The sequence below is a fragment of the Plecotus auritus genome (assembly GCF_963455305.1).
Source record: "Plecotus auritus genome assembly, chromosome: 1".
Lineage (NCBI taxonomy): Eukaryota > Metazoa > Chordata > Mammalia > Chiroptera > Vespertilionidae > Plecotus > Plecotus auritus.
Window position 1 is genome coordinate 152,309,650 of NC_137770.1, and position 26,183 is coordinate 152,335,832.

The 26,183-nt window shown below is 43.0% G+C and overlaps 1 protein-coding gene across 1 annotated transcript in view; it reads left to right on the top strand.

The window, feature by feature from the left end:
• LOC308241402 (putative coiled-coil domain-containing protein 144C) overlaps positions 1 to 26,183 on the top strand; it is a gene marked incomplete at both ends in the record, with an annotated part of 79,696 nt that overhangs the window by 1,666 nt on the left and 51,847 nt on the right. The window contains 4 exons of the mRNA XM_080654806.1: positions 6,795 to 6,968; positions 8,348 to 8,445; positions 10,475 to 10,542; positions 12,426 to 12,482. Coding sequence (XP_080510932.1) covers positions 6,795 to 6,968; positions 8,348 to 8,445; positions 10,475 to 10,542; positions 12,426 to 12,482 — 397 coding nt within the window. The remainder of the gene's footprint in view (positions 1 to 6,794; positions 6,969 to 8,347; positions 8,446 to 10,474; positions 10,543 to 12,425; positions 12,483 to 26,183) is intronic.

Consider the following 26,183-nt stretch of genomic DNA (forward strand, 5'->3'; position numbering starts at 1 on the left):
CGATGTTTCTCTCTCATCAATGTTTCTAGCTCTCTATCCCTCTCCCTTCCTCTTTGTGAAATATCAATAAAATATATTTAAAAAAAAAGAAAAAAAAAATTCAAACCCTCTGTGTATCAGAAAATAATATTGTCAAAATAAAAGAAAATGTATTTGCAAAATATTTGCAATGTATGTGTATTAGAGAAAAAATATGTCTTCCTTTTACAGAGAAGTCTTTAAAATCAACAAGAAAAAACTCTAATTTGAAAGTGGACAAAATAACTTTTTGCATAAGTATAAGTGACCAGTGGACAAAGGAAAAAAATATTTAGTGTCCCTGGTAAGAAAAGGAATAAGTTAAAAGAGGAGTGAAATAATATTTTCCATCCACAAAATTTGTGAATTTGACCAGCCATTGTCTTTATATTGCTGCTTCAAGTTTAAGTTGCTTTTGACTTTTGAAATAGGCAATTTGATGCTGAGTACCACATTAAAAAAAACAAAACATATATATATATAATATATATATATAATATATATAATATTCTCTATATCCATCAATTCTATTTATACTAAAATATCATTATGAAATAATTAGATAAATTACATAGTTTGTTTTACTCAGCACTTCCTAAAATAGCAGTGTATTAATAAGAAAGACTCAGTTTGGTTATACATACAAACAGACTATGATCTTTTGTTATGGAAAATATATGCAAAGTATGATAAAATTTATTCCTGAGTATCCTATCTAATAAAAGAGTAATATGCAAATTGACCATCATTCCAACACACAAGATGGCTGCCCCCATGTGGTCAAAGATGGCTGCCCCATGTGGACACAGGATGGCCAACACAAGATGGCCAGCAGGGGAGGGCAGTTGGGAGTGACCAGGCCTGCAAGGGAGGGCAGTTGGGGGCGATCAAGCCTGCAGGGGAGGGCAGTTAGAGGTGACCAGGCCAACAGAGGAGGGAAGTTGGGGGTGACTGGGGCCTGCACTGAAGGGCAGTTGGGGGGGACCCAGGCCTGCAGAGGAGGGCAGTTAGGGGTGACCAGGCCTGCAGAGGAGGGCAGTTAGGGGTGACCAGGCCTGCAGAGGAGGGCAGTTAGGGGTGACCAGGCCTGCAGAGGAGGGCAGTTAGGGGTGATCAGGCCTGCAGGGGAGGGCAGTTAGGGGCAAACAGGCTGGCAGGGGAGCAGTTAGGCATCAATCAGGCTGGCAGGGGAGTGGTTAGGTGGTGATCAGGCTGTCAGGCAGAAACAGTTAGGGGCAATCAGGAAGGCAGGCAGGCGAGCAGTTGGGAGCCAGCAGTCCCAGATTGGAGAGGGTGCAGGCTGGGCTGGAGAATACCACGTGCCCCCCCCCCCACCCACCCCGTGCACAAATTTCTTGCACCGGGCCTCTGATTTGTATTATAAATGAACATTTCCTTTTTTAAAAATCTAATTTCTTTAATGAACATATACAGACATTCTAGTAAATATTATGAATTGATTTCTCACTTTCTGTTTTTTGGAATTTTGGGGAAATTTTTTGGAGAATTGGTATCTTCTGACAACTGTTGGCCTCTTCAGAAGTAAAGGGAATATTTTTATTTTTATGTTTATTTTTATTTTTGACACTGTTACGGATATCCCCATTTCACCCCCTTAGTGCCCTTCCACCCAGCCCCCTTCAGCCTTCACTTCATACTTGTCTGTGCCCATGGGCTATGCACATATGCATGTATGTTCTTGGCTAATCTCTTCCAGTCCCCCCACCCCCTCCCTCTGAGATCTGTCAGTCTGGCCCATGTATCCATGCCTCTGCTCCTGTTTTGTTTGTCAGTTTATTTTGTTTTTTAGATTCCACATGTAAGTGAGATCATATGGTATTTGTCTTTCTCTGACTGGCTTATTTCATTTACATTAATAACCTCCAGATCCATCCATGCCGTCACAAAGGGTATAAGAGTTGCTTCTTTTATACAGCAGCATAGTATTCTATTGTGTAAATGCACTACATCTTTTTCATCTGTTCATCTACTGACAGGCACTTGAGCTGTTTTTCATCAATGCCTGTAAGCACATCTTATGTGTTTTACTTTATATAGCTTTATTACCTATAATATGTAAATGATTATAGATTAATCTTTTAGTTGTGTGGTTATAAAAATAAAAAATTCAAAATTGTGCCCTGACTAGTATGGCTCAGTTGGTGGGAGTATCCTGTACACTGAAAGGTCTCAGGTTCTTTTCAAGTCAGGACTCCTATCCAAGTTCCTTTTTTGTTCACTGCTTGGGTGGGGTGCCTATGGGAGGCAACCAATTGATGCTTCTCCTTCACATCAATGTTTCTCTCACTCTCCCCCCTCCTTCCCTCTCTCTCTCTCAAATGAATTAAAAATAAAATTTTAAAAACATTAAAAAAATTTTTTTGTTGTTTTATTGTTGACAGTATTACAGATGTCTCCCATTTTTTCCTTTTTTGTCTTCCCTCCACCCAAACCCCACCCCACCAGATGACTTTCCCATATTATTGTCTCTCTCCATGGGTTATGCATATATGTCCTTTGGTTGATCTCTTCCTGTCCTCCCACTACCGCTCTGAGACCTGTTGTTCTATTCCATGCTTCCAAACCTCTGACTTTTTTTGTTCATCAGTATGTTTTGTTCATTAGATTACACATACAAGTGAGATCATGTGATGTTTTTCTTTCTCTACCTGGGTTTTTTTCTTTAAAAAAATAATAAAATAGAAAATATAGGTGAACCATGGCCTGCAGGGATGGGCCGAAACTGGCAGTCCACTGCTGCCTGCCTCTCCTACCTGCCACTCCTGCTCATCCAGCCCCACTGCACCTGCCCCCACCACCGCTCCTGCTGCTCCACTGCAGTCTCTGGGCTGTGGCGGCCAGCCGTTAGCCCTGCATCTGGCACCTGTCCATCAGCTGAGCTGCACTCCCACTGTGGGTGTGGGAGCACACTGACCACCAGGGAACAGCTGCTGTGTTGAGCATCTGCCCCCTGGTGGTCAGTACACATCATAGCAACAGGCTGACCAGTCAACCGGTCGCTTAGGCTTTTATATAGCATATACTAGAGGCCCAGTGCACAAAATTCATACATGGGGGGGGGGTCCCTCAGTCGAGCTTGCACCCTCTCCAATCTGGGACCCCATGGGGAATGTCTGACTGACAGGAATTGGGCCTAAACCGGCAGTCGGACATCCCTTTCACAATCCAGGACTGCTGGCTCCTAACCGCTCATCTGCTTGCCTGCTTGATACTCCTAACCACTCTGCCTGCCTGCCTGATCTCCCCTAACCACTCTGCCTGCCTGCCTGATCACCCTAACTGCTCCCCTGCCTGCCTGATCACCCTAACTGCACCCTTGCCTGACTTATCCCTAACCACCACTGCCTGCCAGCCTGATTGCCCCCAACTGCTCTCCCCTGCCAGCCTGATCACCCCTAACTGTTCTCCCCTGCCAGCCAGATTGCCACTAACCACCTCTGCCTCGGCCCCCACCACCATGGCTTTGTCTAGAAGGATGTCCAGAAGATGTCCGGTCTATCTGTTCTAATTAGAATATTACCCTTTTATTATACAGACTAGAGGTCTGGTGCACGAAATTCGTGCATGGGGCGGGGGGGGGGTCCCTCAGCCCAGCCTGCAGCCTCTCCAATCTGGGACGCCTCGAGGGATGTCCGACTGGGATTGGGCCTAAATGAGCAGTCGAACATCCCTCTCACAATCCAGGACTGCTGGCTCCCAAACTGCCTGCCTTCCTGATTGCACCTAACTGCTTCTGCCTGCCAACCTGATCACCACCGAACCACTCCCCTGCCAGCCTGATCGATGCCTAACTGCTCCCCTGCCAGCCTGATGGCCCCTAACTGCCCTCCCCTGCAGGCCTGGTCACCCCCAACTGCCCTCCCCTGCAGGCCTGGTCACCCCTAACTGGCTTCCCCTGCAGGCCTGGTTGCCCCCAACTGCCCTCCCTTGCTGTCCCGGTCACCCCTAACTGCCCTCCCTTGCTGGCCTGGATGCCCCTAACTGCCCTTCCCTGCAAGCCCAGTCACCCCTAACTGTCCTCCCTTTCAGGCCTGGTCCCCCTGAACTACCCTCCCCTACAGGCCTGGTCCCCCCCAACTGCCCTCCTCTGCTGGCCTGATCGCCCACAACTGTCCTCTCCTGATGGCCATCTTGTGAGGGCCATCTGGAGTCCACATGGGGGCGGCCATCTTTGACCACATGGGGGCAGCCATCTTGTGTGTTGGAGTGATGGTCAATTTGCATATTACCTCTTTATTATATAGGATAGATAGTATTCCATTGTGTAGATATACCACAGGTTTTTAATCCACTCATCTGCTGCTGGGCACTTAGGCTGTTTACAAATCTTAGCTATTGTAAATTATGCTGCTATGAACATAGGGGTGCATATATTCTTTCTGACTGGTGTTTCTTATTTCTTTTTTTTTTTTTTTTCAAATTTTTATTAAGGTATTATATGTGTACATTTCTTACCATTACCCCCCGCCCCCCACCCCACTCCCATACATGCCCTCACCCCCCAATGTTTTGCATCCGTTGGTTACTCTTATATGCATGTATACAAGTCCTTCGGTTGATCTCTTATTTCCCCCAACTCTCCCTAACCTTACCGCTGTAATTAGTCTGTTTGATGCTTTACTTCCTCTGTAACTATCTTTTTGTTCATCAGTTTATAATGTTTTTCATTATCCCAAAATGAGTGAGATCATGTGGTATTTTTCTTTCATTGACTGGCTTATTTCACTTAGCATAATGTTCTCTAATTCCATCCAGGTGTCTACAAATGGTAGTAATTCCTTCTTTTTTATGGCAGCATAGTATTCCATTGTGTAGATGTACCATAGTTTTCTGATCCAGTCATCTGCTGACGGGCACCTAGGCTGTTTCCAAATCTTAGCTATTGTAAATTGTGCTGCTATGAACATAGGGGTGCATATATCCTTCCTGATTGGTGTTTCTGGTTTCTTAGGATATATTCCTAAAAGTGGGATTACTGGGTCAAATGGGAGTTCCATTCTCAGTTTTTTGAGGAAACTCCATACTGTTCTCCACAGTGGCTGCACCAGTCTGCATTCCCACCAGCAATCCTTTTTTTCCACATCCTCACCAGCACTTGTTGTTTGTTGATTTGTTGATGATAGCCATTCTGACAGGTGTGAGATGGTACCTGTAATTTTGATTTGCATCTCTCGACTGATTAGTGACTTTGAACATCTTTACATATGTCTCTTGGTCTTCTGTATGTTCACTTTCAGAAAGTGTCTATTTAGATCCTTTGCCCATTTTTTGATTGGATTGTTTTTTATCAAGTATGAGTTCCCTATAAATTTTGGTGATTAAACCCTCTCAGGCCCTTTTCATTCTTATAATCTTCATGTTGCCCAATATGAGCAAAATGAGAAATTCATAATTGAAGTATTAGGACCTCATCAGGTTGAATTTTTTTGCTCCCTGCTTTCAAACAAAAGTATTTCTGAGCGTAGGAAATTGTAAAAGATAATCTTTGCCTGCCCTTTTGAAATGTATAATAATATGAAATACAAATATTGATCATTGGGAACATATGCTTTCCATACAATCTACAAATCTAAATATTGAACAAAATGAGCCGTCCTATATATTTGAATTCTGATTCTCATTTGGCTTAACTTTTCTTTGAAAATCAGAGTAAGAATTACTTAAAAATAAAATTCGTGTTTTGCTTTTTTAGTCCTCTTTCCCTGATAAGGCTTTTAAGAATTAAAATTTATTTAAAGGCCAACCATTTGACTAGAACTGCAAGAGGTCTGTTGTAGTTACCATTGCTTCACTTAATGTAAGGAACCATAAATGGCATGATGTCAGTATGTTATGTACCAAGAAAATTTTTTAAATGCTGCCAGTAATAGTTGTAAGACATTCTGAACTAAAAATTGGATTCCACTATCAGAGATATTAAAGTGAGAGAATATAAGCATTTTAGAATAATTGAAATACTGTGTTCTTTCTGATCCTTAAAACACATCTGCAAAGTAGGTATAATGATATCAGTTTACTTAATTGAAATGTTGTCTTTGTAAAGTGGTAGTAATAATGATACTAATATTATCACAATTATTGAGCTGTTTTTTGTGTGCCAGGTATTGTAGTAAACACTTTGCATAGATTCTCATTAAAATAAACAATGGTGTCCTGTGAGACACCTATTATTTTTATCCCCATTTTGTTGATGAGGAAATTGAAGCCCAGAAAGGGCAGTGACAGCTAATAAGTGACAGTTAAGACAGGATCAGACCCAAGTTGAGCTGAATCCCCAGGTCATCCTCTCTGTATTCAAATAGGCTTCTCCTTCACTAATGTGGTGAGTAACAAGAACTAATAAATATGGTACTGTCTCCAGAAGAAAATTAAATACTTGCTTTGAAGGCATGGAGAGAAATGTTTACGATAACATGGACAAGTGTATGCTTGCATCCAGTGCCCTCTAAGTTCCTAAGGAGTCCTCTCACTTTCATAGGACTGCTCTGCACGTGGCCTGTGGCAAGGGCCATCCGAGAGTGGTGAGACTGCTAACACGCAGACGTTGCTTATTGAACCTCTGTGACATTGACAACAAAACAGCTCTGATTCACGTATGTACTCGCCAACTACGTCAACATGAGATGGGTTTATTTTAATTACTTAGAATAAAAATGAGTTTATCTCATTTAACTAGAAGCCATTGGTGAAACTAGTGGAATGTTTACTTTGAATTCCTAGAACTTATACTCTATTTCTTGGCATAATACTGACAGGCCATACAATATGAGCAAGAAGAATGTGCCACTATTCTACTAGACCATGGTGCCGATCCAAATGTGAAGGACATCCACGGCAACACTGCTCTCCACTATGCTGTCCTTGGTCACAACACAGCTATAGTGGAAAAGCTACTTTCCTGTATGGCAAATATGGAAGCGAGAAACAAGGTATAGATCAAGTATCTTTATTTACAAAATATTTGAAAAACATGTTTTTACCTCAGTTTCAAGCCTTTTAAAAATTGTATGTTCTATTAATTTTAAAGAGAAAGGAAAGAAGAGGGAGAGAGAGCTAGAAACATCAACGATGAGAAAGAATTATCCATTGGCAGCCTCCTGCACATCCCCATCTGGGGATTCAGCCTGCAAACTGGACATGTGCCCTGACCTCCTGGTTCAAGGGTCAACACTCAACCGCTGAGCCACACCAGACAGGCACAAGCATTCCTTCCTTCCTTCCTCCCTTCCTCCCTTCCTCCCTTCCTCCCTTCCTTCCTTCCTTCTTTCCTTCCTTCCTTCCTTCCTTCCTTCCTTCCTTCCTTCCTTCCTTCCTTCCTTCCTCTCTCTCTCTCTCTCTCTCTCTCTCTCTCTCTCTCTCTCTCTCTCTCTCTCTTTCTTGCTTTAGCACAAGCATTTTCTTTCTCACATACATACACTGAATACAATAGATCAGGCCCTGTCTCCATGGAAACAACTCCAAAGCCCAGTCAAGGGGCTGGGGAAATGTAGTGTCCATGGAAGGGGCAAAGCTCTGCCTCCCTTCCACCCCAGAAGGAAGAACTTCCTGTTAGTGCCTGGGAGTGGGAGATAGGCTCAGAGCCCACTAAGGACTGAAGGCCTGGGGGAGTGAAGTGATGCTGGGGACTGGCTGCTATGCGGGCAGGGGCTTGGGAAATGGTGCTGCTGGGGATGGGTGGGAGGAGGAGGCCTAGTACCCAGCAAGGGGAGCTGGGTGAGTGCAAGTGGGAAGAGGAAGCCCCAGTCCACAGGCAACAAAATAGCAACAGGAAACCACGATAGGAACAAAGATTCTTGGAACCCAGACTGTAAATGTTGGAAGTGAGATTTGGAGAATCATGTTACAGTTAATCTGTTGATGAGGCAGTGGAGGGCATATTAAAGGGAAGAACAGCCAATGACTACACAGGAGTGAGAAGATAGGGGATCCTTTTATTTTTTTTCCACCAGAGGAATTTCCCCCCATTGATTTTAGAGAGAGTGGAAGAGAGCAAAGGACTGAGGGGTGAGAGAGAGAGAGAGATCGAGAGAGAGATCAATGTGTGGGTGCCTCCTGCATAGGCCCAGACCAGGGCTGGGGACCAAACCTGCAACCCAGGTACAATCTCTTGAATTGGAATCAAACCTGGACCCTTCCATGAGCAGGCCAGTGCTCTAACCAGTGAGAACACCAGCCAGGGCAAAAGGGGATACTTTTTATTTACTTTCTATGTCATATGTATATGTTCAGAGGATCTTTTATAAGTTTTAATGTTCAGTTTGTATGTATATAATTTAATAAATTATAAACTGTTTTTCTGTTTATACAGGATGACTTCACACCACTTTCACTTGCTAAATATGAAAACAAAGAGAAAATGGCGGAATTTTTAGTAACTAGAGGTTCAAAAGTCAATCACATGGAGAGGTACAATTGTTCATTCCTTGTTTTTTATTTGGAGGCTCATTTATTAAAGCTGGGGACAGTGAAACAATGAAGGGCTTAGGATAGAAGAAGCTGGTGTTAGTTGGAACCATTCTAAGCTGTCGGAGAGATTGAAATAAAGCTGCAGGAGAAGACCAGACTTTCTCCTTTGTTACCAGATCTGCCCCCCAAGGACACTAGAGCATCTTTGTTTAGGTAGTGGGAGGTCCCATGTCGCCTTTCCCAGAGAAGTAGGCAGCAGCCTGCCTGTGACTCCATAACTGAGGTTGGCCCCTCAAGGGATCTCTTTGCCATAAGAATGAAACATTCCCAAGTGAGTTGAATTTACCTAAGGTTTCAAAATATTTTAAATTATGCCTCACATGGAAGCCAGTTAGAAAGCTCTGATTCAAAAGTAGGTTATTGGTCCTTACAATTGCTAAGGCCCCATCCATGACTCATCAGTATCCATGAGAGACAAGTAGGATTCTATCATCCAAGCTAATTGGGAGTGGACAGGGATATTAAGCATCATTCTCATAAAGATCTACTGGTTCACAGTGTGAGTAGAAAGGGAAGGGATAGTAGTGGTCCAGGCCAGGTCCTGATTTCTATTAGTTTTCTGTGGTTGGTAAGAATCACAACAAAAATAAGGGAGCATTGTGTTATCTAACTTCATGAGGTAATGAATTTGTACATAAATTTAATTGCAAGTTATATAGTAGCTGAGACACCCTGAATTACAAACCACAAAGAAAGAACTGGTAATTACCGAAATCCTATATAAGAAAAGCCTAATATGTTAAGTGTCTGGTTGTCTGGTCATCCATTCAACCAATCAAAATGTAATATGCTAATGATATGCTAAGGCTGCTCAACTGCTTGCTATGATGTGCACTGACCACCAGGAGGCAGATGCTCCGACTGGTAGGTTAGCTTGCTGCTGTGGTCCAGCTGATCGGGACTGAGCGAGATGTGGCAGACATGCCCTGGAGCCCTCCTGCTTCCCTCCCTGGTTCTGACTGTGCACCGGTGGGGTCCCGTGGACTGGCCTGTGCCCTCTTGCAATCTGGTACCCCTCAGTGGGGCACATTGACTGTCAGGCAGTTCCATCCTGTATAATAAAAGGCTAATATGCAAATCAACCAAATGGCGGAACGACCGATCGCTATGACATACACTGACCACCAGGGGGCAGAAGCTTAACACAAGAGCTTCCCCCTGGTGGTCAGTGTGCTCCCACAGGGGGAGTGCCGCTCAGCCAGAAGCTCTGAGCTGGGCTCATAGTCAGTGAGCACAGTGGCAGTGGCGGGAGCCTCTCCCGCCTCCTCGGCGGCACTAAGGATGTCTGACTCCCAAGTGGGCCTAAGCCATCAGTAGGACATTCCCTGAGGGCTCCTGGACTGCGAGAGGGCACAGGTCAGGCTGAGGGGACCCCCCTCTGCCGATTTCATGCACCAGGCCTCTAGTTAATATTTTCTGAGAACTGCAACGTTTGAATGTTAGAAACTGAGAAAAACCCACAATGGGATTTCATTGGGATTCTAAAATAGTTTCAAAAATAAAGCTCATGAAGAGATTTTTCCTTTGCCTAACTGTTTCTCCTAGCATCTCTTTTTGCTGTATTATCTCATTTAATTCTCCAAACAACCTTCGAAAGCAAGGCAGTGAGACTGTTTCTTTGTAGAGGAGGACCTTCAGTCACAGAAAACTGACTTGTTTGAGAACAAATAGCTGTTGGTTACTGAACTAGAATGTCTGAGTTCAAGAGACTTGCCATTATGTCAAGCTAACTCTAATTAATTCACCAAACTCTATTGCCCTCAAATCATGAATGTCTTATGCTTTTTTTAAAAAAAATTCCATGCTTCATAAGAATTTTTTAGAACTTACAAATTTGAAGTGTATAGTAGAATTAAAGTTTTAATATTGACTCTGATGTTATCTGAAATAGTCTAAGAATCTACAATATTTGGGAAATATTTTTATGTTTGCACAGTAATATTATTTATCACCATTTTTTATTTCACAGCAAGCAACAACTAACTTTGGAATATAAAGAAGAAAGACCTATAAGATCTTCTAAAAGTAGCAATCTTGGTAAGACTTCTGATAGTGAATTACTCTTGGTGGCCCTATCATAGATGAATTAAGAGTAAGAAAGTTTTGCTAATGAAAGAGCAATAATAAAAAAAAATAAAAAAACACCCAAAAATGTGTAAGTTGCATGTATAGTTTTTCTTAATCTCTTTCTTAATAGAATAGTATTCAGTATTATTAAAAAAGTTAAATATAAGTAATTTTAAAATCTGGGGCAATATTGTTTGAAAAGAGGTTCATTTATTTAGTCCTGACCCCTAAAATCCTATATGACATCTTTATGTAAAAAAGAAAAACGACTTTAAGTTAGGATGTTGTGTGTTTCCTCTATATTCACATTGTAACAAATAGTACTTGTTCTAAAAATGGATCTTTCGTTTAGTTTTTAAAGCCAGTGGATTACATTTAGTAAATGAAAACCTGTTTTACATAGTGCTTTGTCTCACTAAAAAAGTCACTAAAACTGGGAACTCTACAATACTTTCCTGGTACCACAAACTAATGGCAAACAATAAGAACCACAACACTTAGTTAGTGTGCAACAATCTCAATGAGATTGTTATTCTTGATTTCAGAGAGGAAGGGCGAGGGAGAGAGGCATAGGAACATCAATGATGAGAGAGAATCATTGATTGGCTGCCTCCTGCAACACCCCAAACTTTGCATCCAGTTTGCAAAGGGGGCCTATGCCCTGACCATAAATCGAACTATGACCTCCAGTTTCATAGGTCGATGCTCAACCGCTGAGCTGTGCTGGCAGGGCCCAATAATGTTGTTTTTCAAAGATACCTACCAATAGCACAGAAGTCAGAAAGGCAATACCTGTTGAGAATCATTGAGTATTTTATAGATAATCCCAACAAGATCTCCTATTATCAACTTAATTCCTCAGAAATCAAAACAGAATGAGATATGTTGATTCAGTAGAACAAGATGTTTCCTTCTGTTTGTTGGATAATTGTCAGGACATTGTAATTTCTTTAGAACAAGATGCTCTGTTACCATTGATCAGCAGGTAATCATAATAAGTATTCAAATAACCCAATTCAGGACTCTATAAATTTCAATAAAAGTACAAAAGTGTTTCACAATGACAAAAATGCCAGTGTGCTCCCAGAAGTGGCACCTAGTTTGTTGTGCAATCAGAACCTTATGAGGACACCTTGGACTTAGTAGACCTTTATCAGAGGACTTGTGTAGGTTGGTTTTGCAACTTTTAGGAAATACAAGGATGAAATAGTGTTTTGACCTTGAAGGTTCTCATAATATGAGAGTGTTGTCCCTGGTTTATTTTTTTGTTTTTGTGTGTGTTTTTTCATCAGAATTTTTAATTTTTTTTCCAAAATTTAATTATTAATTTGTCTGCTTACTCATCTACTATTTAACTCTCAGGTGCCTTTTAGGTACTGAATGCTATTCTGATGTTGCAGAATTGAAATATTTTAAAAACACAGTCCCTGTCCTCTAAGAGCTTGTTATTGTCATTGTCATTCCTATTATTAACTATACTTTATTCAGTGCTTTCCAGGTGGTAGAATGCACTAGGACCTTATAATTATCATTATTTATTCTTCTTTATTGATGTGTAGTATGTGCCAGCCACTTTAAGTCCATGATGAGAATTAGAGTTTTAAAACTGTGGGTGAGGCCTTGGCCCTGTAGGTCACTTCTTAAAGCATTGTTACCAATATGTGAAAGTTGTGGGTTTCATCCCTGGTCATGGTACATACCAGAATCAACCAATGAATGCATAAATAAGTGGAACAACAAGCCAAAGTTCTCTCCTTTTCTCTCTCTAATCAATTTTTTTGAAGTAGTTAAAAAGTAAATAAAAATAAAGGTGTGCTTGCACGCCCAAGCCTTCCGCCTTTCTTTTCCCACAGGGATGCAGCTCCTAAACTCTGAGGGCCCCCAGGAGGCTTACAACCAGAGCAACAATGGTGAGTGGCAATTTTCCTGGGCACACGCTCTAAACCTGTCCCCAAGACCCTCTTTTCTCAGACTTGGTAGTGAGCCTAGGCTCATTTCCCCATCCCTTTCTTGTTTCACTATCCCCAACTTTAATAAATGTCCTCTAAAATTCACACACACACACTAAAAAAATTTTTTTTAAATAAAAATGTGGGTGGGATTTAAAGTAAGCATGCAGATGGAGAAGAAGTTTGCCAGGTAAAGGGGCAGAAGGGTTATGTTTGGCAGGAGGAACAGGTATTGCGATTACACATTAGGCAGCAGGAACAGCAGGGCAAGAGCTAAGATGTACACGTGAAGTTTATGGGATTCACCAGCAGTACCATTTCAAAGTGAAACGTGTGCTATGGGAATGGTCGGGAAGGAGGTGAGTGCTTAGCTAAGGCAGGCTTATGAAAGCCTTTAGTACTACAGAAAGGACTGGATCTTACCTTGTAGACCTTGGGAACGTATCAGGTAGAATGCTGTTAGCTTCAGATAATAATAGGTGGCCTAATTAAGAGGCTGAAACAATAGGAACCAGAACTGTTTTGGTGATTCAGTGATGACATAAGGATCCCAGGTGTTGTCCCTTATTCAGCTGTGAGGTTGTCAGTGTTTATGTCTGCTTTCCTGGTCAGTAATCAGCTATGGCTCCAAAGCATCCTATTGTCACATGGCAATATGTGAAGGCCAAAGGACTGCTTTGTTCATTTTTAAATTTTTTGATAAAGTCTAGTTGGCACACAATATATTACTTTGAGGTGGATGACATAGTGGTTTGACATTTACATATGTTACGATGGGTTCTCAATGAAAAGTCTAGTACCCACCTGTCACTGTGCAAAGTTATTACAATAATGAACACGTTCCCTGTGCTGTGCACTAGATCCCTGTGGCTTATACATTTTATAACTGGAAGTTTGCACTTTTATTCATGTTCTTTATTTCATCCATCTCCTCGGCTACCCTCTGGCAACCATCAGTTTGTTCTCTGTAGCTACAGAGTGTGTTTCTGTTTTGTTCGTTTTGTTGTTTTAGATTGCACATATAAGCGAGATCAAACAGTATTTGTCTTTCTTTATCTTATTTCACTTAGCATAACACCCTTTTGGTCCCTCCATGTTGTCCTAAATGGCAAGATTTCATTCTTTTTTATGTCTGAGTAATAGTATATATGTATATACACACATACATACCCTATCTAATAAAAGAGTAATATGCAAGTTGACCATACCTCTGCTATACCCACAAGCCACGCCCAGCAGCCAATCAGGAGTGAGTATGCAAATTAACCCAACCAAGATGGCTGTGGCCACAGAGAGATCAGGAGGCTTGGGTTTCCCTGACAATGGAGGAAGCCAAGCTTTCCTCCTGCTCTGGTGGGCCCAGGCCTCCACTCAAGGCTACAAAGTTTCAATTATAGAAGATAAATAAATCCAAGATCCCAGGGCCTCCGCTGGGGTCACCAGGGGGCATGGCCGGCCTGCAAACCACCACAGGCCCCTCGCTCAGGTGGCCCAATGCCCCAAGGGAACCCCCACCCTGATCCGGGACACCCTTCAGGGCAAACCAGCCGGCCCCCACCCGTGCACCAGGCCTCTATCCTATCTAATCCTATCTAATAAAAGAATAATATGCAAATTTACCATCACTCCAACACACAAGATGGCTGCCCCCATGTGGTCAAAGATGGCTGCCCCCATGTAGACACAAGATGGCCACCACAAGATGGCCAGCAGGGGAGGGCAGTTGGGAGGGACCAGGTCTGCAAGGGAGGGTAGTTGGGGGAGATCAAGCCTACAGGGGAGGACAGTTAGGGGTGACCAGGCCAGCAGAGGAGGGAAGTTGGGGGCGACTGGGCCTGCAGTGAAGGGCAGTTGGGGGGAACCCAGGCCTGCAGTGGAGAGCAGTTGGGGGGGACAGGTCTGCAGGGGAGGGCAGTTAGGGGTAACTAGGCCTGCAGGGGAGGCCAGTTAGGGGTGACCAGGCCTGCAGGGGAGGGTAGTTAGGGGCAAACAGGCTGGCAGGAGAGCAGTTAGGCATCAATCAGGCTGGCAGGGGAGTGGTTAGGGGGTGATCAGCTGGCAGGCAGAAACAGTTGGGGGCAATCAGGAAGTCAGGCAGGCAAGCAGTTGGGAGCCAGCAATCCTGAATTGTGAGAGGGATGTCCAAAGGCCCATTTAGGCCTGACATCCCTGGAGGGGTCCCAGATTGGAGAGGGTACAGGCTGGGCTGAGGGACACACCCCCCATACACAAATTTTGTGCACCTGGCCTCTAATATATATATTGCTGCTTCTTTATTCATTTATCTAAGGAAGGACATCTATGTTGCTTCAATATCCTGGCTATTGTAAATCTTGCTGCAGTGAATAGGGGTGTGAATATCTTTTCAAATTTCTGTTCATGTTATTGTTGGATAAATACCCAGAAGTGGAATGGCAGTTCTATTTCCAATTTTTTGAAGAATGTCCATGCTGCTTTCCACAGTGACTGTACCAATTTACAATCACCTGTACAGTGCATGAGGCTTTCTCTTTTCTCCATATCCTCACCAACACTTGTTATTTATTTATATTTTGATGACAGCCATTTTGAGAGGAGTGAGCTGGTACTTCATTGAGGCTTTCATTTGCATTTCCCTGGTTAGTGATATTGAGATATGTGCTTTCTTTAACTTTAAAAAAAAGATGGTTTTATTGATATTTAGTGAGAGAGGACAGGAAAGGGAGAGAGAGATGGAAATAGCAATGAGAACCATCACATTGATCTTATGCCTCCTGCCCACCCCTACTGGGTATCAAGCCTGCAACCCATGTGGCCTGACTGGGAATAGAACCAGCGGCCTCTTGGTGCATGGGACAATGCTCAAGCCTCTGATCCACACTGGCCTGGCCTATGTGTTTCTTTTAAATAGGGAGAAAACGGACAGACTTTCAGTTGACTCCCTCTAAAGTTTTATAGGCCTGGGTTACATCACATACTCATTCCTAAACCAGTTATTGGTAAACTAGATACTGTCATGAGCTTAGTATAATCATTTCCCTGTTTGGAGCTGGGGAGACACCACCTTATTTGTGTATCAGGACAGTAAACATCCAAATATAGCTGTGGTTGTCCAGCAAGAATGAAGACTGATGTAGGGAGTCAGCAATATTTACTGAAGGGATTCATTGGAGTTTTGAGCAGAAGAGGAACAAGATTAGATTTGATTAGAGCCCTGTGGTTGTGAAAGGAAGCAGGGATCAGCAAGCTTTTTCTGTAAAGGCCTGATTTTAGGCCATGTGGTCTGCTATATCTACTCAAGTCTGCCATTGTAGTGTGAGAGCAGTCCTAGAGAATCTGTAAGAGAACAGGCATGGCTGTGTTCCAGTGAGGCTTTCTTTGTAAAACCAGCTGGCACCTTGTACTTGCCTGTGGGCCCTCCTTTGCTGACTGACCCCTCATGTAGTGGGTACATAGAAGGAAACCACATAAAGAAACGTGGAGACAAAGGAAGATTTTGGCTCCTTGGACTAGCATCAGTCCATTATGAAGTTTTCACCCATCCATGCAGAAATGAGTCAGGGAGCTATATTTATTCCATTTGAAATGTTGGTGTGTTTTTTCTAGGCCTATGTCTTTCTCACTTTTTCTGCTTAAAAATCTTATTAATTTAAGAGGGAACAATAATAGTTGGTGGTATTTCCCCCCCTGTGAGAGCCATCTGTTAAGAGCCCGTGTTTGACTAGGGCAGTTGACAGTAGCAAAATAAAGCAGAGACAGTAGAGAGGTCTGGTTCATATGATTGTGGTGATGATTGCATGTAAAGCATTAGTGGGGAGAGAGAGATCTAAGGTGATTCATAGGTTTCCTGGTAGAGCACTGCATTTAGATTGGACATGAAGACTAGGACTTTTTCAGATGAGCAGGAAAGAGCAACAGTTCAACTGGAAAGAGCAGTAGGTTTCCATACATGTTGAGTTTGGTGGAATATCCATGGATATCCCTACATTTTGGATACGATTTCTTTGACTTTTTGATTGTCCTGCCAACAACTGCCTTTAATAGGTGAACCATGATTTTAGTTTTATAAAAAATTAGGAACAAATAGAAAGAATTCTGTAAGCACAAGGATACTATTAGGCTAAAATGATAATTATTGTTTTTCTGTAGTTATCACAGATACTTGATTGATTCATAACTATTCTAAAAAGGAATTAAACCCTGCTTAGTTGAAGAAAATTGTCAGTATGATGTTTTCCTTTTCCTGAGGGGAACTTCTATGCTATAGAACACGTTGCCAATCATTAGGGCTCTGTATTTTCTATTCTGAGTAAATAGGATTGTTGCTTGTTTCACAATGTTTTCTGACATCAATGTTTTATTTATCCCTTTCTATGCCTTTCTTCCAATAGCTACAGATCTACAGGAATCTCCAAAACAAGCACTGAGCAAAACAAAATCAAAGACAGGTATTTTGTGAAATCAGCTTCTGACTGTAATTATGTATAATACATCAAATCAAATAATTACAATTTCACATAATGCAATTTTGTTAAAGATCCTAAACCCACACACAAGTTTGCTTATTCACTAGAGAGATTTATAGGTCTCAGCATATAGTTGTGTTCATACCTGAGATTTATTACCATGAAAGACGAAAGTAAAATCAGCAAAGAGCAAAGGTGTGTGTGACAAAGGGTGGAGGACACCAGGCACAAGCTTCCAAGAGTCCTCTCCCTGTGGCGTTACCAGGATGTGCTTAGGTATTCGAGTGTCAAATTCTGACAACACACGTGAAGTATGACATCTACTAGTCTTGTTAGACTCAGTGCCAAGGTTTTTATGTCATGCTAGTCACATAGGCATCTTCCCCATCGCCTGGACCTAAATTTTAGATTCCCAGAAGGAAAGCAAGTGTTCAGCATGAACCCCATTGGTTGTACAAAGTGTTTAGGCACAGGGAGCCTCAATTATCAGTTAGAAAAATGTGAAAACCCTGGTCGGATTCAGGTTTTCAGACTCCAACTGAAGGGAATCCATTTATGCAGGACTTTTCAATGAAATGTTTTTGCACAGCAGGTATAGCTCTGACTGAATTGTTGGTGCTCACCTACAATTTTATTTTAAAAGCAAGTAATACAACATGGTACTAGTTTCAGTTGCATCATCCATCATTGCCTGCAATGGTGGTTACATTTGTGACTCTTGGTGAGTATTTAACAGGTATTTGTACATAAATTACTAGGGCAATATTAGGCAATGATAAACTTTTCTTTTTACCCAATTACTGTTTAAAGATAATTTTTAGTTAAAATCAGAATAATAATTTCTGATTTAAAATTAGGATAAAAAGTGTCTTTTAATTACATGAATCATTCAGTTTTTATTTGTGTTGCAGTAAATCCCCATTTATAATTATAAAGCAAGATTGGTATACTTACCAATTATTTTCTTGTCCTAGTTTACAATTAAAATTATTGGCTTTATTTATGTCTTTCCATATGCTTCACTAAATTTCGAGGACAATACCCATATACTGAAACTTAGATCTTTATGTTAATTTCTAAGGTGACTATGTCTTGAAAATAGCATTAATATGTTGATATCTGTTAATAGCAGATTCAGTGGATACATTTCTTTTAAAAATTAATAAGCCTTATTTTTTTGAGCTGTTTTAGGTGCACAGCAAAATTGAGCTGAATGTACAGAGTTCCCATAAATCCCACAGCCCCTACACACACAGCCTTGCTCATTTTTGACTTCCTGCACCAGAGAGGTACATTTATTACAATGGATGGACGTGCATTGACACATCATTATCAATGAAAGCCCATAGTTTACATGAAGGTTCACTATTGGTGTAGTACATTCTATGGGTTTTCACAAATGTATGATGACACATATCCACCATCAAGAGTATCATATAGAATTGCTTCATTGTCCTAAAAATCCTCCGTGCTCTGCTTGTTCATTCCTACCTTCTCCCTGACCCCTGGAAACCACTGAACTTTTTTTTACTGTCTCCATAGTTTAGCCTTTTCCTGTGTGATATATAGCAGGAATCATGAAGTGGGTATCTTTTTGAGTGTTTAAAAAAATTAAAATGCTAAGGTATTTGGATATAGTTATCCAAGATGTTCTTTGAACTTTGTGGCTTGTTGCTGTTCATCAGCATAGGCTATGATGACATATGCCGTACAAGCTGAAAGAGAATGGTTTCTGTAGGCATTTGACACCTAATGGGGATGGTTGACAAAAATGACCTCATGCTCTACTGCAGAGCACTAACTGTCTGGACCACCCTGCTCTATGAGGTGGGAACAGATACACTGTAGCAATGGAAGGAAAGAGTCTCAAGGGGTTCTACTTTGTAAAACTGGAATCACAAAGTCTCTCCTACTTACCTTGCAACTGGAGGCCCCATGCACAAAATTGGTGCAAGGGGCTCAGCCCCTGCCACTGCAGAGGCTGCCTTGGCCCCGCCCACCACTGTAGACACCTCTGCCTCAGCCACTGCCACTGCGGCTTCATCTGCAAGGTCATCTGGAAGTACGTCTGGAAGGATGTCCAGTCTAACTAGCATATTACGTTTTTATTGTTATAAACTAGAGGCCCTGTGCACGAGATCTGTGCATGGGGTGGGGTCCCCTCAGCCCAGCCTGCACCCTTTCCAATCTGGGATCCCTCTCACAATCTGGGACCACTGGCTCTTAATCACTCACCTTCCTGCCTGCCTGGTTGCCGCTAACTGCCCCCCTCTGCTGGCCAGGTCACTCCCAACTGCCCACCCGCCAGCCTAGTCACCCCTCACTGTCTCCCCTGCCAGCCTAATCGCCCCCAATTCCCACCCCTGCTGGCCTGTTTGCCCCCAACTGCCCCCTTGCCAGCTTGGTCATCTCTTACTGCCCCCCCTCTCTGCCTGGTCACTCCCAATTGCCTCCCCTGCTGGCCTTGTTACCCCCAACAGGCCCCCCCACTGGCCTGATCACCCCCAACTGCTCCCCTGCCAGCCTAGTTGCCCCTCATGGCCCCCAGCCAGCCTGGTTGCCCCATGCAGCCTACTTGTTCATTCCTTTGGTCGTCCCTCACTAACCCCCCTGCCGGCCTGGTCGCCCCACACAGCATGCTTGTTCAGTCATTTGGTCGTCCCTGGGGCTGACCTGGGGTGGCTGGGCAGCTGCCATCCGAGGCTTGCCTGCGCCTCAGGCCAGCCCTGAGCGGCCGGGGGGTTGAGGGGACTGGGGACTCCAGAGACAGGCGAGCGGGGCGGGCCCGGCTGTGCTGCTTGCCTGCCATCCTGGCAGGGCTGAGGGGACTGGGTGTCACCATCTTGTGGCTGTGGGTGCCGCCATCTTTGAGGGCGGAGCAGTCAATTAGCATATTCCCTCCTTATTGGCTGTGTGCACTGCCATCTTTGCGATAGCATGTGGGTCAATTAGCATATTCCCTCTTTATTAGATAGGATTGGAAATGGGGCCATAAAGAGTCTGTTTCCTATGTTTTGCTGTGCTGGAAAGTGTAGCGCCTATCAACCAACCTTCCTTTTGATGGAGTGTGCCATCCTAAATTGGCTGTATTCACTGAAGAGCTGGAGAAGTTGTCCTGTGCTATGGCAAAATAAGTATACTCTCATCTAAGTGCTCCTAATGGAAGGAGTCCAGAAAACTCATGCTATTCAAGTTTGACATTGTTATTCTATGACTAGAAGCCTGGTGCATGAATTCATGCACAGAAGGGGTCCCTTTGGGTGGCCTGTGGGGATCGGGCTGAAACCTGCAATCCAATGTCGCCTGCAGCTCCTACCTGCTGCTCCCACTCATCCTGGCCCCACTGCACCAGCTGTGGGCTTGCACCCAACCAGTCCCTATCCAGAGAGGCTTACACTGCTGCAGCAGTGCTTGCCAGCCCTGAGCCCTGCATCTGGCACCCTCCTGAGGGGAGTGGCCTGCAGGATCAGGTCAAAACCAGCTCTCTGACATCCCCCAAGGGGTCCCAGATTATGAAAGGGTGCAGCCAGGCCAAGAGACCCCACCAGTGCACGATCGGGGCTGGGGAGGGACCGCGGGAGGGCTTCAGGGTGTGTCTGGCCCATTTCACTCAGTTCCAATTGGCCGGACCCAAGCAGCAAGCTGTCCTACCGGTTGGAACATCTGCCCCCTGGGGGTCAGTGCACATCATAGCGAGCAGTTGAGCTGCCTTAGCATATCATTAGCATATTACTCTTTGATTGGTGGAATAGTTGACCAGACGACCAGACACTTAGCATATTAGGTTTTTATTATATAGGATTCTGCTTCTAGTAATGTTGCCATTTTCTGTCAGTCTTATGGGGTTTGCTTGGGATTATGTTCATTGTAAATAGCAGTTGACAGGTAGGTATCAAATTTTGAAAGATCCCATTCTCTTTTATTTTTGGATTTGATATATTTAAAAAGAGAAAGTAAGTGTTCTTAATGGCCTGCCAATAATATGATTAATATTCCCTCTGGTATAGTCTTTGTGTGTGGTCCTAAAGGAATACTTTCTAACAAAGCATTACTCTGATACTTTTAGTGTCCTGTATTTTTCTATTGTTGTTTTAAAATGTATTTTACTTTTTTCCTTAATAGTGCATGAGATCTATGAAGAAGACTCTTTATGCAGGTAGGATTTTATGGGTTTTTAAAAATTACTAGTTACCTAAGGGAATGCAGAGAAAAGAAACTAAAAGTTCTAGAGTGTTCTACTGTGTGCTAGACCCTATATTATGTAGTTAACCTGTGTTAGATAGTCATCACAATAGCTGTCAATGTAGCTGTGAATTGTAGCCTACTTTTTATTAATGAGGTAATTCAGGGAGGTGGATGAATTGACCCAGGATTCCACAGTTAGCAAGTGGCCAACCCATGATTTGACTGCCAACCTGTTTGACTCCCCAATTTGTTCTGTTGTCCCTCAACATACACAGATAGTTCCTGTATAGCGCTGGCATTGAGATATAGATGCGAATCAGATCAACTCAGAAAGTGAAATCTGATTGTGTGTTAACTCTGATTTAGAGATTTTCTAAGAAGCTCAGTGACTCTAAGCATTTATCTTACTCTCCTTGACAACTGTAGTGGTAAATAGGGCCTTGCTCTTCCCACCAAAGCTTATAGGGCCCTTCTCAGTTAGCTATGGCCACAGAACCAAAGGTTGTACCTAAGCAAGGCCTCATCAGGCAAGCGTTGTTAGGTAAAAGGATATCCTTCTTGGAATGAATTACTTATCTGTAAGTAAAGAATATCTATGTATAGTTCATGTTATGTTAATTAAATTCAGCATCTATTTAGAGGATATTTCTAATTGATTCCTCTATTTACGGACTTCCCAGTCTGGTTTTCTCTTTAGGCTAGGACCTTTGCCTCGTTGTATGAGGTTTTTTCTTTGTTCCTATGGTCTTTTTTCCCTCTTCCATGAGTTCTGTATTTATTTTATTTTATTCTCTGCTTTTTTTAGTGTTTCTTTCATTGTGTGTGTTTTGTTTGTTTGTTTATTTTTTTCCCCCAATTCTGCCAGCTGTGGTGTTCTCCATTTTTCTATGGACAGAAACAAAGGCTCATAGAATGTCAGGAGTTTAAGGAAGCCTGGCAATTAATTACACAAAACTACCTCTAGCCTCTCAACCTGTGTTTAATGTCCTGGCCAACTGACTGTTGGCATAGAACAATGGAAACGAACAGAGATTAAAGTGACTCATTGGGATGTATAAGGTGGTGGAACTGACTTGTAAATTCAGGTTGCTAAGTGTGATACACTACCTTCTTTATCATTCTGTAGGAGAGTTTCATAATAGAAATATGGGGAGTGGTAGTGAACAAAGTCAATAGAGGGTAAGAATGGAATTAGCAGGAGAATCCCAAGTTTCAAGAGGAACTGGGTTGGGATTGGAGATGAGAATATTGGGGTGTGTGACAAGTTAAAGATAAGTTTTAATAAGGAAGGCCATAGGATGTTGGGAAGTCTCCAGAAAGGCAGATTAAAATATGAGGCTCAAGGAAGTCCTAAAGGAGTTGCTGCTCTTCTATTTGTTCATTTAATAGAAGGAACTAGCACCATTCAAAGTTTCTTTACAAAGATATTTAAAACAGTGGAGCCATTAGAAAGATTCTTTTGATCACAAATAGGACTGTGTTCTCATCAACCTGAACTCTGACTCACAGAGTGGGGCTTAGGTCCCCTTGAATCCTAGGGTGGGCTCAAATGACAAAAAAAAAAAAAAAAAAAAAAAAAAATAGGAGCTATTTCCCCTGCTCCTGGCAAACAAACTAAATGAGTCCGAGTGATCCACTCATTACATAGGCGTGTTACCCAACTCCATTACTGATTTGACATCTAGTCCTTCCTCTGCCCAACCCTCTGTGTACATGGGAAGCACATCAGCTAATTGGGGTTGATCCTCATGCTGGCTGAGGACACAGTATACAAGCTGCTGTTCAAAGACTGGCCCCACGTCAAGTAATTCATGCTTCATGCCAGCTCGGTGTGGTGCCTGCCCAGACTTCTGTTCGGGTGTTCTGCTTGTGGAGCTAATTGGGTCATGCTCTGAAGCCCCCCACTGGGTGTGTTGGTTCTGGGGCCTCTTGGGAGGGACTCTGTTGCAAGATGTCAGTCTCTGCCTGTGATTTCCCCTGGGCTACCTGTGTGGAGCTACAAAGCGATCCAGTTTGTGACTGCCTCCTCTGGGCCTGGGTGAAGCTGGGAGGGCCAAGCTGCAGAGCAATGCCTCCTTCTACCAGCACCAAGCCCATGGGGCAGCTGAGCAAAAAGCCCAAGTCACCCCAAGATCCACCTCCACCTACCAGCTTTCTGTTGGGGTCAGTCACTGAAAGAGCTCCTGTTGGTATGTGAGTGGCATGAGGTAAGTGAGTCATCAGGTAGGTGCAAATGGTATTTACCATGTTAATGCAGATTCAAACTTGGCTTCATTTTTCAGTATGAGGACAGTCAGCAAAAGCCCCAGGGTACACAAATGCCAGTTATCACCCACCGGGTACCTGTGGACCTTTGTGGTTGGGTGGGGCCTCAGGGAGTCATTAGGGTAAGGCCAGCAGAATTCATCAGACCCCAAGTATCAAGATTTGGCTCTGTGAAGAGAGGGCTTGGCACTGGAATGGTGGCTTCAGTTAGACCAGCAAGAGAATAAAAGCCCCAAACCCAAAGTCACACAACTCGGTCTCTGACACCCGCTGAGTCCTCCTGACCTTCTTAAGAAACCTCCCTGAAAGTGTACACCATGGGCCCAGGCAGCTGGCTCCTTTGCCGTGTGTAGCTTCACAGGGTTGGGCACAAGGATTCAGGATGATGGGCTAGTACTGTGGTCGGCAAACTGAGGCTCGCGAGCCACATGCGGCTCTTTGGCCCCTTGAGTGTGGCTCTTCCACAAAATACCATGGCCTGGGTGAGTCTATTTTGAAGAAGTGGCATTAGAAGAAGTTTAAGTTTAAAAAATTTGGCTCTCAAAAGAAATTTCAATCGTTGTACTGTTGATATTTGGCTCTCTTGACTAATGAGTTTGCCGACCACTGGGCTAGTACATTCCCCAGGCTGAGGCCATAAGGATGGGAGGGCTTGACCCAGGGGTGATGGCATCTGTGGGCATTGTGGGAGAGGGACTCAGCACAGGGAGGGCATCCAGAGGCCATCCCCTCAGCTCTCTCCCAGAGCCACACAATGCAGTCTCCTCACATGACTCCCAGTGCACTCTGAGCCACCCTTTCTTCATAGCCCCAGGGTGAGTGGTGGGAATGATATTTGTGTACTGGCCCTTTAAGAGGGCTCCTGGGTTTCTAGCAGACTCCCACCTCTTTCTGGAGGGCACAACCCCTGCTGATTTTCACAGCCAGTTGTCCTGTGGGCTCCTCTTCCTGGCTCTGGTTCTCAGGGCATTGTGATCATTTTCAGAGTGTAATTCCTTTTCTCTTAAAGGAAGCTCAGAAGAAGAGGACCAGGGAGAGTCTCCCAGGGACCCAGGGTCTGCATGAGATGGAGGAACAATTTTGAGAATGGGTTCCTCTCGTTCAGGAAATGTTTGTAATGCTGCAGAGACAGACATTCCAAATGCATCTTTCCCCTCACAATCAAGCATTTTACTAGTCAAATTAGAAGGCATTTGTCTTAAGCTTGCTCCTTCTTTAGAGTTATCATGTGGTGGCTCTTCCTCAGGGCACTCAGTCATTTTGAATTTTACAGAAAATTTATGTGACTTCGGCTTTGACTCATCTTTGGAAAGCTGTAAGTTCTTCCTGTGCTCTGATGTGCCTTGTTTGATGCACATTTCCTCATTCTTTTGCACAGAAGGGTGTCCTGAATATGCAGATGTATCCGCTTTGTCACATGCCCTATTTATTTGTGATTCTTGAGACATTTTTTCTAGATGCAAAGGTGGAAGATGAATATGCTTGCTTTGATTTTCAAATGTCTTTGCTGTCAGGATCCATGTTTTTGAAATAACTTTATCTTTGAGTAATCAAGTATGGACAAAGACAAATTAGAATATAATTAAAATTTAACTGTTAGACTTCTTAATCTATGATTAGTTACTCCCAATCACAGGATTGAAACTAAGAAGGAAAAAAATAAAATAAAATAACTTTTCTTGGTCTAAATAAAAATAAAAATATGAACCCTCAAACCTAATTTTGGCACTATTTGAATTATACAATTTATTGGGTGTTAAATCTATCAAAATTAAATTACTAGCTGAATTTTAACATTACAGATGCTTCCTTCCTCACTTAAAATATTTCACCTCACCATATCCTTACAGTGAGCCCCTGAATTGCAGAATCTTTTAGGGGTGATCCAAGATGGAGGCAAAAGAGGTAAAAGTTACCCTCACCTCCTCCCTCGGCCAAATTGGAATGACAACTAAAGTATATAACAACCACATGATGACTAGCTGAACATTAGTCTTATAACCCAGGATCTACAGAAGAAGCCTCAGCTAGACTGGCAGGAAGTCAGAGATTCCAAGACGGCTGGCCCTCCTCCACTTGTGGTGGCTGAGAATGCAGAGGCATGCCTCAGTGCAATGGTGCCCCTGAGGAGCATGTGGTCTCAACCCCATGCTGGGCTCCCACCCTTGTTTCAGGAGTCTATGCCCTCATAGGCTGAAGATTTAAATGTTCTGGAGCCTGCAGAAGGGTGATCTGGGAGTGGGAAGGCTAGCAACAATAAGCATTTGTTTTTTGACATTTGGACATATAACCTTCAGCCATTTCAGGAACTTCCTGTATAGTTTTAAGGTAAAAGGAAGGAATGGGTTCTCCTTAATAAGTGGTTTCCCTGCTAAACAAACAAGACTGCCATTTTTGCTGACATCCAGTAGTCTTTGAACCAAGGACAGACAAGGAGGAAGGGACAGGGTATCTTCCTACCTTGACTTAGGTCATCAGATGTGCTCCAGTTCTGGGAATAAAAGTTATGTCAGCCATTAATAGGTAAAAACAAACTAGTCTCAGGCAGAGTGTGTCTTCAATTAAATAGTTCACAGGTTGGGAGAGGTGGCAGCAGAAGTAGATAATGAAAAGTTTTTTTAAAAAAACTAAGGCCCAGTGTTAATTATTTCAAGAATCTTTATTTGATATGTAGATAACTGATCTTTCACTTAAATTGTTTTGTTGCTTTTTTTTAAAGAAATGGACTCACTCATTTGTGTTGTATGTTTTACTACAAACCTCACAT